The following is a 12,288-nucleotide window of genomic DNA, read 5'->3' as shown; positions in this document are numbered from 1 at the left end:
ATGTCCTCTGCCGGCATTCAGAAGTTGTTTTGTGGAATTTACTCGACGTTTAAATGCTCTTTTGATGAATTTGTGGGGGAGAAAGTGTTCTCCCCGTCCTACTCCTCCGCCATCTTGGCTCCTCCTCCAGGTAATTATATTTTAATGTCTCTAAAATTTTCTAAGAAGTAGTTGGATTTGTCTTACCTGAGGTATTTTTTTCCAATTAGAGCATGGTTGATTTACAATATTGTGTTAATTTCTGCTGTATAGCAAAGTGAGGCAGTTCATTTCAGTTCAGTTCAGTCGCTTAGTCACGTCCAATTCTTTGTGACCCCATGAATTGCAGCACGCCAGGCCTCCCTGTCTATCACTAACTCCCGGAGTTCACCCAAACTCACATCCATTGAGTCGGTGATGCCATCCAGCCATCTCATCCTCTGTCGTCCCCTTCTCCTCCTGCCCCCAATCCCTCCCAGCATCGGTCTTTTCCAGTGAGTCAACTCTTCGCATGAGGTGGCCAAAGTATTGGAGTTGTATAGCAAAGTGAAGCAGTTAGACATGTATATATACGTTCTTTTTAATATACTTTTCCAGTATGGCCTATCATAGGATATTGACTATAGTTTCCTATGCTATACAGTAGAACCTTGTTTATCCATCATATATATAGTATTTTATTTCTGCTAACCCACCGCCCCCCTCCTTCCCTCCCTCACCCCACCATACCCCTTGGCAACCACAAGTCTGTTCTCTATGTCTGTGAGTCTACTTCTGTTTTGTAGATAGGTCCATTTCTTTTATATTTTAGATTTCACATATAAGTGATACCGTATTTCTTTCTGATTTACTTCACTTACTGTGATAATCTCTGGTTAATCCATGTTGCTGCAAATGGTGTTATTTCATTCTTTTTTTATAGCTGTTATTTTCCATTGTATATGTACAACATCTTCTTTATCCATTAAAAATCTGTGGAGTTTTATTTGGGGAGGAGGTGCTTAAGTAGTGGAAAGAATAATAATTAAAGCATTAATAACTGTTAGCATATTATAATATGTATTAAGTCATAGAAATTACATATGGAAATTTAGAATTGTATTAACTTTTACAAGTTTCTATAAACCTCTTAACACAAGTTTAATAACTAAGGGATCTTTAGTTGGAACTTGTAGTAGTTGGAACTTCTTTTGACTATGGACTTGTATCAGAGTCCCCAAGACTGTCTTCATGTTCAGTGATTCACTAGCCCTCAAAGAACTCAGAAAAGCTATTATACTCCTGGTTTATTACAGCAAAAAGATGTAGGTTAAAAAAGCACATAGGACAAAATCTAAGAGAAACTAGGTGCAAGCTTCTGGGTGTCCTCTCCTAGTAGACTCAGCTGGACAGCACTTAGTTCTCCCAGCAATAAAGTGAGACAACATATATAATATACTGTCAAATAAGGTTGCTCACTTGAGCCGTGGTGGTCAGGTCTTTGTGGGAGGGGAGTCAGTTTCATAGGCATGTATAATAGACTCAGCTACTCAGTCTCCAGCTACAGCTGCCACCTACTCAAAAGGTCAAATTGATATAGTTTAGCCCAAAGCCCCAAGTATACAAAGGGGTGTTCACCATAAATTAATGTTAGTATAAACTATCTGGTATTGCCAAAGCTTCTGGCATATAAAGACAGTCTTACTAGATAGGATATTCCACGGGCTCAGAAAGTTTCCTCAAAGGAACCTTTGAGTTTGGTCAAGGAGGGAGATCTTTTCAGTATGTGCAGGGTTTGGGCAACACAAGCCTGCTGAATTAACCCTTTACTGAACATTTTCCACCCTATCTCCCCCAAAAGATAATTCCTGTAAAACTAAGCCAGATGGAGCAATTAACTCCAGAATTAACTAGAAAATTTATGTTACTAACATCTGTCCCTAACAGTGTAAATAACATGGCTCTAAAAGTTTCAGTTAACTCTGATCTCTGTTAAAACTCTGTAATAAATTTCAAATCAGTAGAGCTTGAGGTAAAAACATTTTTAGTATGCTTCTAAAGAATATGCTAACACTTTCCTGGTGGTCCAGTGGTTAAGACTCCATGCTTCCAATACAAGGGGCACAGGTTGTCACTGGTTGGGAAACTAAGATCCCACATGCTGCAAGGTGTGGCCAAAAGATAAGAAAAGAACAATAAAAAAGAAAGAACATGCAGTCTTATTTAGAATGTAAAGATATTCAGTCAAAAGTAATATGTAATGTTTAAATATATATTATTTGTTAAATTTGGCTACTAATGACCCTTCTAATTCTGCCCTTAGACATCAAAATTTTCTCCTATCTCTGTTCCTGCCCTAAGAAAAGTGAAAAAAAAAAAAAAAAAAAACCCTGAAAATGAAAATTCAGTATTTTGGGTTTCTTATCTGGTTTTCAAAGAAACATAGAAGATAGAAAAAACAAGTCAGTGTTTGTGATTTAAAAGTAGTTGGTCTACCACAGTAAATATCTCTACATGCTTCTCGGGCTGGCTGCACTGGTGACAGTACTAGCTGTTGGCAAGGATTCAGAGAAGCTGAATTTTACACTGCTAGTGGGAATGTAAAATGATCTTGCCGCTTTCAAGAGAATATGACAGTTTCTTACAAACTAAACATATGCTTATCATACAGTCCAACTCTTGGGCATTTATCCCAGAGAAAAAAAACCTCTGTTCACAAAAAAGCAAAGTATACAATGTTCATAGAAGATTGTTTCATAATAGACAAAAATTTGGGAATAACCCAGATGTCCCAGGTGAATGCTTAAACTGTGGTACATCACACCATAGAAGATCACTAAGCAATAAAGAGAAACACGTTTTAATAAAACAAGTATTGTCTGATCCTCTTGGGATCTAGAAAAGGCAAGTTCATAGAGACAGAAAGTAGAATAGAGGTTCCCACGGGTAAGAGGGAGGGAGATTCTCTAATAGGTACAGAGTTTATGTTTGGCATAATGAAAAGTTCTAGAAATAGTAATGATGTTTATACAGTGTTGTCCTTAATGCCACTGAATTATACACTTAAAATGCCTAAACAGTAAGTTTTACCATATAGTTTTAAAAAAGAACAAACATGATACAAACAGCAACTTTGAATGCTAACTGAAAAGATACCAATCTCAAAAAATATTTGCTTTCTGATTTCATTTATTTACCATTATTGAAGTAAGAAAATTATAGAGATGGAAAACATAATAGTGGTTATCAGGAGAGAGGGAGGTGGCTATAAAGAGGTCCATAAATGGAGGATCTTTATCATGGAACTGTCCACTGTGATAATTGGTGGTCATATGAATCTGCACATATGGTAAAATGGCATAGAACTAAATACACACACTGATGAGTGTGTAAAACTTGTGAAATCTGAATAAGGTGGATTTCCATCAATGTTAATTTCCTTTACTATAGTTATGCTGGGCTTCGGTGGCTCAGTGGGCAAAGAATCCTCCCGCAATGCAGGAGTCACAGGAGACTTGGGTTTGATCCCTGGGTTGGGAAGATCCCCTGGAAGAGAGCATGGCTACCCACTCCGGTATTCTTGCCTGGAGAGTCCCATGGACAGAGGATGGCAGGTTACATGCAGTCCGTAGGGTCATAAAGAGTCGAACACGACTGAACCACTGAGCATGCACACATGTAATTATGCTAGATATTATCTTTGGGGAAAATTGCTTGAAAAGTTTATAGACTTCATATGTACTAGGATGCATGTTAATCTGCTATTATGTCAGAGTAAAAGGTTTTTAAAAAATAACCATGGTAGGGAGGTGTGTGCCTACTATATACTCTTTCACTGAACTTTTACCTTGCCCTTTGAGGTAGTTATTTTTACCTCAAACGTACAGATAGGAAAACAAGACAGAGCTTAAAGCATTTGCCCTAGTCATTTGTTCATGTCTTTCTAATTCCCAAATTCAGTTCTTTCTACCATACTCTTACTCCTCTTTCAGCTGAGGTGACTAAACTAGATGAGTGTTAGCTGAACCTGGGCATAAAATACGTCTCTGCTGCTCCTAAGCAGCTACCAGCACAGCCCTCATCGGAGACTAGAGCTTCCTGCTCTCTTCCATGCCCACACAAACTGTTAGAAAGAACTTTGGTCCCAGGTATTTGTGCTTGGAGGCAGTTTATCATCTATTTGTCAACAGATGAAAATGAATAGGATTATTTTCCTCCAAACCCCCTAAACCCTCTTATTCTCCTTTCCTGATTGCTTTCACTCCCTCTCCGTTTATAGTTTGGTGGTGGTGCTCAGTTGTGTCCGACTCTTTGCTACCCCGTGGACTGTAACCTACCAGGCTCCTCTGTCCATGTGATTTTCTAGGCAAGAATACTGGGAGTGGGTTGCCATTTCCTTCGTCAGGGGATCTTCCCGACCCAGGGATTGAACCCACGTCTCTTTCATCTCCTACATTGGCAGGCAGATTCTTTACCACTGCACCACCTGGGAAGCCCTCTTTTACAGTATAGTAATATCTGAAATTACAAACTTAAAAAACAACTTCTGGGTCTGTGTTATTTTCAAGCTTAATTGTGGAGGGACAGACTTTATCTGTTATGGAAACACTTGCAGAATTATCATTCAGCATGGAGTCTTCTTGTCTCCTTCCTCCTTCCATCCTCCTCAACCTTTCCTGCCTTCCTTCCCCTAGTAGTTTGGCCATACTATTTATACATTTTGTGCTTGCCTGCATTGCTTTCTCATTGGCCCCACTTTCACTATCAGAGGGGTCCCTGTTTGAATAGTAAATTATGTAAATTATACAATCATTCACCCAGAAAGTTATAGATCTGTTTTCTTTCTCTTATCTAGGAAGAAAGTAGAATGTTAAATTGAACTTAAGATGCACTTTATAAATCTTTGTGCTGCGTAGCCTATTTAATTTGGCCTATTTGCTTGTAAGAAGCAGAGAAATTACTTCAAGAAAAAGACATATTTACTGCAGTGGAATTTGAACCACAGGCAGCTGTAGGGATCAAACTATATACTCTTTATCTTTGTCTCCCAGGTCATTTAGTCTATCTCTGTCTGTAATGATCTGGTTTTTTGTGTGTATCTATTTGCTCTGCATTTTCTCATTATTGCCCATCTTTTTTACTTCCCTACATTTTATTTCTTTTAAGTTCAGTGTTAATATCATAGTGATTCCTACTAACCTTTCAAGTGGTGGTGGGGTTCTTTACCTGAGATCCATGCAAACTTGAGGAATAACTTAAACTTTTACAATAAAACTGTGTTTATATATGTGAGATTTTTATTGGGAAAGTATCTGTAGCTTTCAACAGTCTCAAAGTAGACTGAAACCTAAAAACATTATTTAATGTTTTTTCCTTTTCTGTCCCTACTACTAACTGGCCTAGAATTTCTAGATTCACATTTCTAAGATTTAAACTGTGGCCTAGCTCCTCTTTTTCTGCCAGGTTACATGTCATCTTACAAACTATGGATTAGCTATCTTCTGGTCTCATTATCTCTATGTGATTATGAAACATGGCTATCTGTACAGTAGAACTTATGAGTTTCACGTTAAAAGGTACTGTGGGAGTCCAAGTACCCTTCATTAAACAAATATTTATTGAATGCATTACTCTTACTCTGGACAAGGCCCCATGACTTGCTTTGTGAAATAAACAAATGAATTAAGAATTAAGGCCTCGAAAAATGTAGACAACCTAAATGTCCATGCAACTGATATGGGTGAGGCCTCCACAGATACCTAACATTTTAGTAATAAAAAGATATATTATTAATAAAAAGCTTTATACAGTCTAAAGAGTGGAGTATCTTATGTGGCTTCTTGTGCTAATCTGGGCCGCTTTTGCTGGAGGATATTAAAATATCTTGGAATTTCAATATATCAGGATCTAGCCTATATCTCCTAGACTGCCTGGTAAGAAACAAAGCCTGCGTGGACATGAAGTATTTTGGTTGATAATACATGCTTATTTTAGGTGTTTATTTTATAAAAGCATCTTGTAAATCTGGCTTTTTAACCTTATAAAAATAAAGGATTTTTAAAAATCAGATTCTATAGTTTAATAACTACTTTTTAATTAATATGTTTCAGTTCTGGAGGTGGTTTTTGGCAAACCTGGCTTCTGGTGGAGCTGCTGGGGCAACATCCTTATGTGTAGTTTACCCACTAGATTTTGCCCGAACCCGATTAGGTGCTGATATTGGAAAAGGTACGGGATTATTAGAAATGCTAACTCTTCCTTCTTTGTGGTTTTGAACACTGTATTATTTATCATAGTTATGCTTTAACAGTAGTGTTGCATTCAACCTAAAAATTTTATTCTCAACCAAATGGTAAAGTCCATAGAGCCTAAAGATTACTACTTTTTTTCTTTTCTTTTAAACTAGGGAAAGGAAGGCCAACACTATAGTAACAAAAAAGTAAGCCACAAAGAGCACTTTAACTTCTGGTTTGTTTCTGTTTTTGTTATTTAGAGAGCCATCCCCTAGATCCCTTCATGCACTTATTTACCTGTCTTGACTGTGGCCCCTTTCTAGGTTACATGTATAACTCTCACCTTAGATTCCCTTTTCCTCTGTCCTTACTTATTTATCACATCTTTCTGTGTTTCTTCACACCCTTGTTTTGGTAGGTGTATTTTTTGATAGCTTTCTAAGGAGGGTGGATAGGAGATAAAGTGAGATCTTGGCTATCTGAAAATGTCTGTTTCACTCTTTTAATATTGGGCCATATGTAAAATTCTGGAATTAAAATCATTTTCTTTCACAATTTTGAAAGCATTACTCTGGAGTCTAGTTTCTAATACTGCTCTTAAGAAATCATTTTCTTACTGCTGATCCTTCTGTATATGACTTTTCTTTCTTGTTTTTCTGGCTTCATTCATTATATTTTTCTCATATAAAACTATCTGGTGGCTATGTGGAGGCTGGGTCCTCTGCACAGAAACTGTAGTATGAGTCTTTACGAGATGGTCAGAGAAGTCCTGATACTGAGACTTGGTGAACAACATCTCTTCCCAGAGATCAGGAGTAAGATAACTGTAGGTCTTGGAAATGGCATCAGAAGTGGCCCTGGCAACATTGCCCAAGGTTCCGGGGCAGCCCCTGGCAGAGGTGCAGCAGTCGTCAGTTCCAGCCATCAGCAGCAGCTTCCTGGGCACAGAGGCTAGGACAGTGCCAGTGCTCCTGAGGACTGGGATGAGGCGCACCAGCACGGAGCCACAGCAGCGGCCTGTCACCTTATAAGAGACAGTGTGGGGCTCGCTGTTCTTGTCTCCCCAGGAGCCTCAGCACAGAGACGATGGAGAGCTTGGCCAGAATGGTGGCCCCATGAATGGCAGTGGCTACCTCCTTAAGCACTTGACACCCAAATTGACATGTCTCTTGCAATCCCCAGTGGTGGCAAAATGTCTTGACCCTGGTCGACTGGCCAGGACAGGTCTGCTTTTGCCTAGGCATAATCTTTAAAACCTTTCTCTTAAGGGATGCCCCAGGAAAAAGTCAATGATCTCAAAAGTCAATGATCTCAGATAGCCTGATGGGCAAAAAGAAGAGATAGATCTCCTTCAGGGACTTGATTTTCATGTCCTTGACCAGGTGGTCCAACTTGGTGATGCCCTTGGCTTTGCCTCTGCAAGCTCTGCAACCTCAGCCCTGGACACCAGTGCCGCTGCCAAAGCCTCCACAGAAGCCACCAGGCCCTCCCACTCCAGGGCCTCCAGGCCCCCCCTACAGTGCATTCATCATCCATTTGGTGTTTTTTTCTTTTTAATTACCTTATATCCCTGATGATTTGACATTCACAATGATGTATCTTTGTGTGTCTTTTTCAGTAATTGTGAAGGTTGGCCCCATGTGACTCCAGCACAAATTGGAGCCTTACCACAACAGTACTTAATTCCTTTAATTTTAAATTTCTGTGATTATTGGAGACATGTAGTTCTCTTTTCAACAGTATCTCCCTCTGCAAGAAAGGTTTCAACTTTCTCTGCTCACTCTGAGTGAGTTACCACTCTTCCACCTCCTTTCCATCTTGCCAAAATTTGTGAACTTTATTCTTGTCATGTACTCTTTTTTGCTTTAAACCTGTTTTTCCCTTATTATTATTTTAATAGAATTTCTCAAGGAAGCAGAGATTCATTCAACAAGTATTATTTGGTGCCTCCAGTAAAGTAGGTCCTGCTTGAGATACACCATATTAATCATGGAGCTCATGGTTCATGTACCTTACAGTCTAGTGGAGATTATAGTAATAAAAAAAGGAAAAAATGACTAAAATCTACTGTCACTTAGCAATAAATGCTAGGAAAAAAAATTTAGGAGAAGAGAATGATGTCAATTTTAGATAAATGATCAGAGAAAAGGCCTCAGAAGGGATGACAGTTTGGACAAAGATGAGGAGTTTGATCTATCATGTTTAACTGGCAGTCCAGATTTTCTTAAGAAAATGAAAATAACATGCATCCTGGTTTAATTTCAATTCTATAGTTTTGTTTTCTCTCAAAATTGGAAGAACCTTATTTTGAAACATTGTATTCTATATATAATTCTAAAATGTTATCAAAGATTTCTAGGTCAAGGGAAAATTAAAAACAAAACCCATCAAACACTAGAAATATATGACACCGCATCTAAAATATTAATAATCCTTAAAGTTACTAGTTTTTAGCTTTTCCTTTTTGTTTTATCTGTCCTTTTGCTCTTCAACTGAAGCAAGTTGTAGACGTTTTTAATGCCTAAGTATTTTCTGAATGCTAACTAGTAACTTTATTGAATGGTAATTTTATTGAAATGTTTTAAGCCAGTCAGATTGCTTGAATTAGATTGTTTATATAAGAGATTAATATTTGCAGTTAAAATATCTTGATACTACTTGACATCTTAATTATCTTTAAATGAATGGGAAGGTTTCGATTTGTGCCTTGTTTGTTAGAAAGATTTCTAAGTGTTAGTACCAGGTAATTTAAATCTGTAAAATGTTTAATTAATTTACTTTGATTAAAGTGTTTATCTGATTATAATGTTGCTAATAAATTTTAAATGGCTGTATTTTAGGTCCTGAAGAGCGACAGTTCAAGGGTTTAGGTGACTGTATTATGAAAATAGCAAAATCAGATGGAATTGTTGGTTTATACCAAGGGTTTGGTGTTTCAGTTCAAGGCATCATTGTGTACCGAGCTTCTTATTTTGGAGCTTATGACACAGTTAAGGTAATTTGATACTTTAGTATATGTTAAAAAAATTGTTTCTTTTTGTTGTTCTAATTAGTAATATGTTCAGCAAGTATGTTTACTTTAATTATAGAAATCAAAATGATGACATAAGAGACATTATAGCATTCTGTTTAATCATGACTTTGCCATAACCTAATTAAATTATAACTCCATTATGAACCTGAATTTGGATATAAAGCATAGACATAAAGTGTTTGTGCTGCTTGGACTGGAAGACTCAAATAGAAAACATGCTAATTAGATTTATATCATAATTGAATATTTGGTATATAGGTAGGCATCTTCTAACAGTTATTTTCTAATTTTACATTCATTTTGTTATCACTTTTTTACATGCATATTGTCAGCTTACTATCATCATTGGAAAACAGGCAAGGCATAATAGTTAAATATGATAAATATGCTACTATAGCTCAGTGATCTGTTGGGTATTATTAAATTTTGTATTGTTCTCCAGGTTCTGCTATTTGCCTTTTCATTTCAGATGTTAGTAGTGCTTCTGTAAGGTAGGAAACAGAGATAGTAATAATGGCTGCCATTTTTTGATCTGTTACTTAGTTTCAAGAACCTTAAGGACTTTATATCCAAACACTATGAGAGCTTTTAATATATCCCATTTTAAAAATAAATAATCTAGAAATGGCCAAGTAATTTATGTGGCAAGCACAGATCCCATGTTCTTAATCACTATATCATAATGCTTCTAAAAAGAAGCAATGAAATTAATATCAGTATTATTTACTATTAAGATTAAAACCTGAGGGAAATTTTATGATGGTGTCATATATTATCTCTGCTCTCCCTGTTCAGTACAACTGTAGTTGAATGTCATTTTTATTACAGTCTGGACATATTGCTTTTAGTTCGTAGTGTATTTTTTAGACAGACAGATTAATGGAAATTACAGGATATTATATACGTTTATTTAATCATAGAAAAATTTATGTTCACTCTCCCTCTTCTTTTCTCTATTATAAGCCGTAGTAGTTGTAAAATTTAGAAATGTGTCTTCACTAGCTTAGAGCTTTAAAGCTTATCACATGTCATCTGTCAATAGTAATAGGCATTCTTTCATCCTGATTCCAACTCTATGAAGAAGAACAATGGAAGAACTTTTTTGGTCACTGGCTGCCATCTCCTCTCGTTTTCAGTGCTATTAATAACAAATCTCCTATAATTGCAGATATACTATTCTTTTTCAAATAAACTTTAAAAATATAGCCATGTGTGGGGTTCTTCTTTCTTATTGATCTCCTGCTATTATTTTAATCTTTCCATACTAAATCCAACTTTTTTATTGATTTTAAATATAATTGAGCCCTCTTTCATATATATATATATATATATATATGAATTTTCCTTTGACTTAATAATTTAAGGTATTTTGGAAATTTAGATGGTTATTTGATAATTTTTCTTTTCTAGGGCTTATTACCAAAACCAAAGGAGACACCTTTTCTTGTCTCCTTTTTCATTGCTCAAGTTGTGACTACGTGCTCTGGAATACTGTCTTATCCCTTTGACACAGTTAGAAGACGTATGATGATGCAGGTATTTTATATTATTTGTAAGCTTAATTGAGTTTTCTAATATCTCTGATATTCAAGTGTAATTTAGAGACATTTGACTAAAAGACATAGGCCCTTCATTTTATTACTAAAATTAATACATGATATGTTTTGTTTTGATTCCTGTCATAAGCAGTGAGTCATCATCCAGCAAAGTTTCTTCCATGTCTGCTATCAGAACAGCAATGTCTTTCTCTCCTGCAGCGTATATTACTGTTTGGAGAGTGGAGGGGCATGGCAGGGATTAGATGAGAATGTGTCTGTCTTAACTGAATATTAGATTAAGTAGAATAAGCCCAGTCACAGGCCACTGACATATGTAATCATTTGTTGTAGTATATTTTAGTAAAAGTAAATAATTTTAACTCCAAGGAGGAAAACATATTTATTATGATGTATATCCTAAATGTAAATCCCCAGACCAAAATTTTGATACTGTTGATCTCCATTGCTGATACTTATTATATTCATTCCTTTAGCAAATAAGTGAGTGACTATTCACCAAGCTCTAGTGAAACAAATGGGCTTCCCTGGTAGCTTAGTCAGTAAAGAATCTGCCTGCAGTGCAGGAGACCCAGGTTTGACCCCTTGGTCGGGAACATCACCTAGAGAAGAAAATGGCAAATCCAGTATCCTTGCCTGGAAAATCCCTGGTGGGCTGCAGTCCATGGAGTCGCAAAGAGTTGGGCACGACTGAGTGACTGACACTTTCAGTGACACAAATAAAATAAGGCAGAACCTGCACCCAAACTCATAGCATACTATTGAAAGCATACTATTAATGGTTTAAATAGAAATGTGCATAAGTTCCAGGAATGCAGTAGGAGAGGGGTACTCATGTGCTTAAAAGTGATCAGATATGGCCTCTTAAAGAGCTAAATCTCAGAAAAGAGGCTTTTTCTCAAGATAGTGAGAGAACATTCTCAGCAGAGGGGAAAAAACATTCCTAAAGGTATGGCTTAAAAAGTATTTCAGTATAACCCATATATGATAGCTTTCATAAGGGCAAGTGAAAATAATGAGGCCAGCAAAGCTGTGTTTATTATGTGGCAGAACTGTCCTCAGTATTTTACACTTTAACTCATTTATTCTCAAACTAATACTGTGCAGTGTGGTTACTATCATTGTCCTCATTATCCTCTACAGGATGGTCTTGAAAGAACCCACTGGGCCACATGAAAGGGACCATCAGTCAGTTCAGTCGCTCAGTCATGTCCAACTCTTTGCAACCCCGTGGACTGCAGCACACCAGGCCTTCCTGTCCATCACCAACTTCTGGAGTTTACTCAAACTCATGTCCATTGAGTTGGTGATGCCATCCAACCATCTCATCCTCTGTTGTCCCCTTCTCCTGCCTTCAGTCTTTCTGAGCATCGGGGTCTTTTCCAATTAGTCAGTTTTTTGCATCAGGTGGCCAGAGTATTGGAGTTTCAGCTTCAGCATCAGTCCTTCCAATAAATATTAAGGACTGATTTCTTTTAAGATGGACTATTGGATCTCCTTGAAAGGG

The 12,288-nt window shown here is 37.0% G+C and overlaps 1 protein-coding gene and 1 pseudogene across 1 annotated transcript in view; one reads left to right on the top strand and one right to left on the bottom strand.

Moving 5' to 3' along the window:
• The window catches only part of SLC25A31 (solute carrier family 25 (mitochondrial carrier; adenine nucleotide translocator), member 31), a 35,969-nt gene that overhangs the window by 20,172 nt on the left and 3,509 nt on the right, over positions 1–12,288 (top strand). The window contains exons 3-5 of the mRNA XM_010860258.1: positions 6,069–6,186; positions 9,032–9,186; positions 10,636–10,761. Of these exons, the coding sequence (XP_010858560.1) occupies positions 6,069–6,186; positions 9,032–9,186; positions 10,636–10,761 (399 nt within the window). The remainder of the gene's footprint in view (positions 1–6,068; positions 6,187–9,031; positions 9,187–10,635; positions 10,762–12,288) is intronic.
• Positions 6,570–7,699, bottom strand: LOC105003240 (annotated as a pseudogene).

The sequence above is a fragment of the Bison bison genome, unplaced genomic scaffold (genome assembly GCF_000754665.1).
Source record: "Bison bison bison isolate TAMUID 2011002044 unplaced genomic scaffold, Bison_UMD1.0 scf7180017864465, whole genome shotgun sequence".
NCBI classification, from domain to species: domain Eukaryota; kingdom Metazoa; phylum Chordata; class Mammalia; order Artiodactyla; family Bovidae; genus Bison; species Bison bison.
This window is presented reverse-complemented; position numbering and strand designations above follow the sequence as displayed.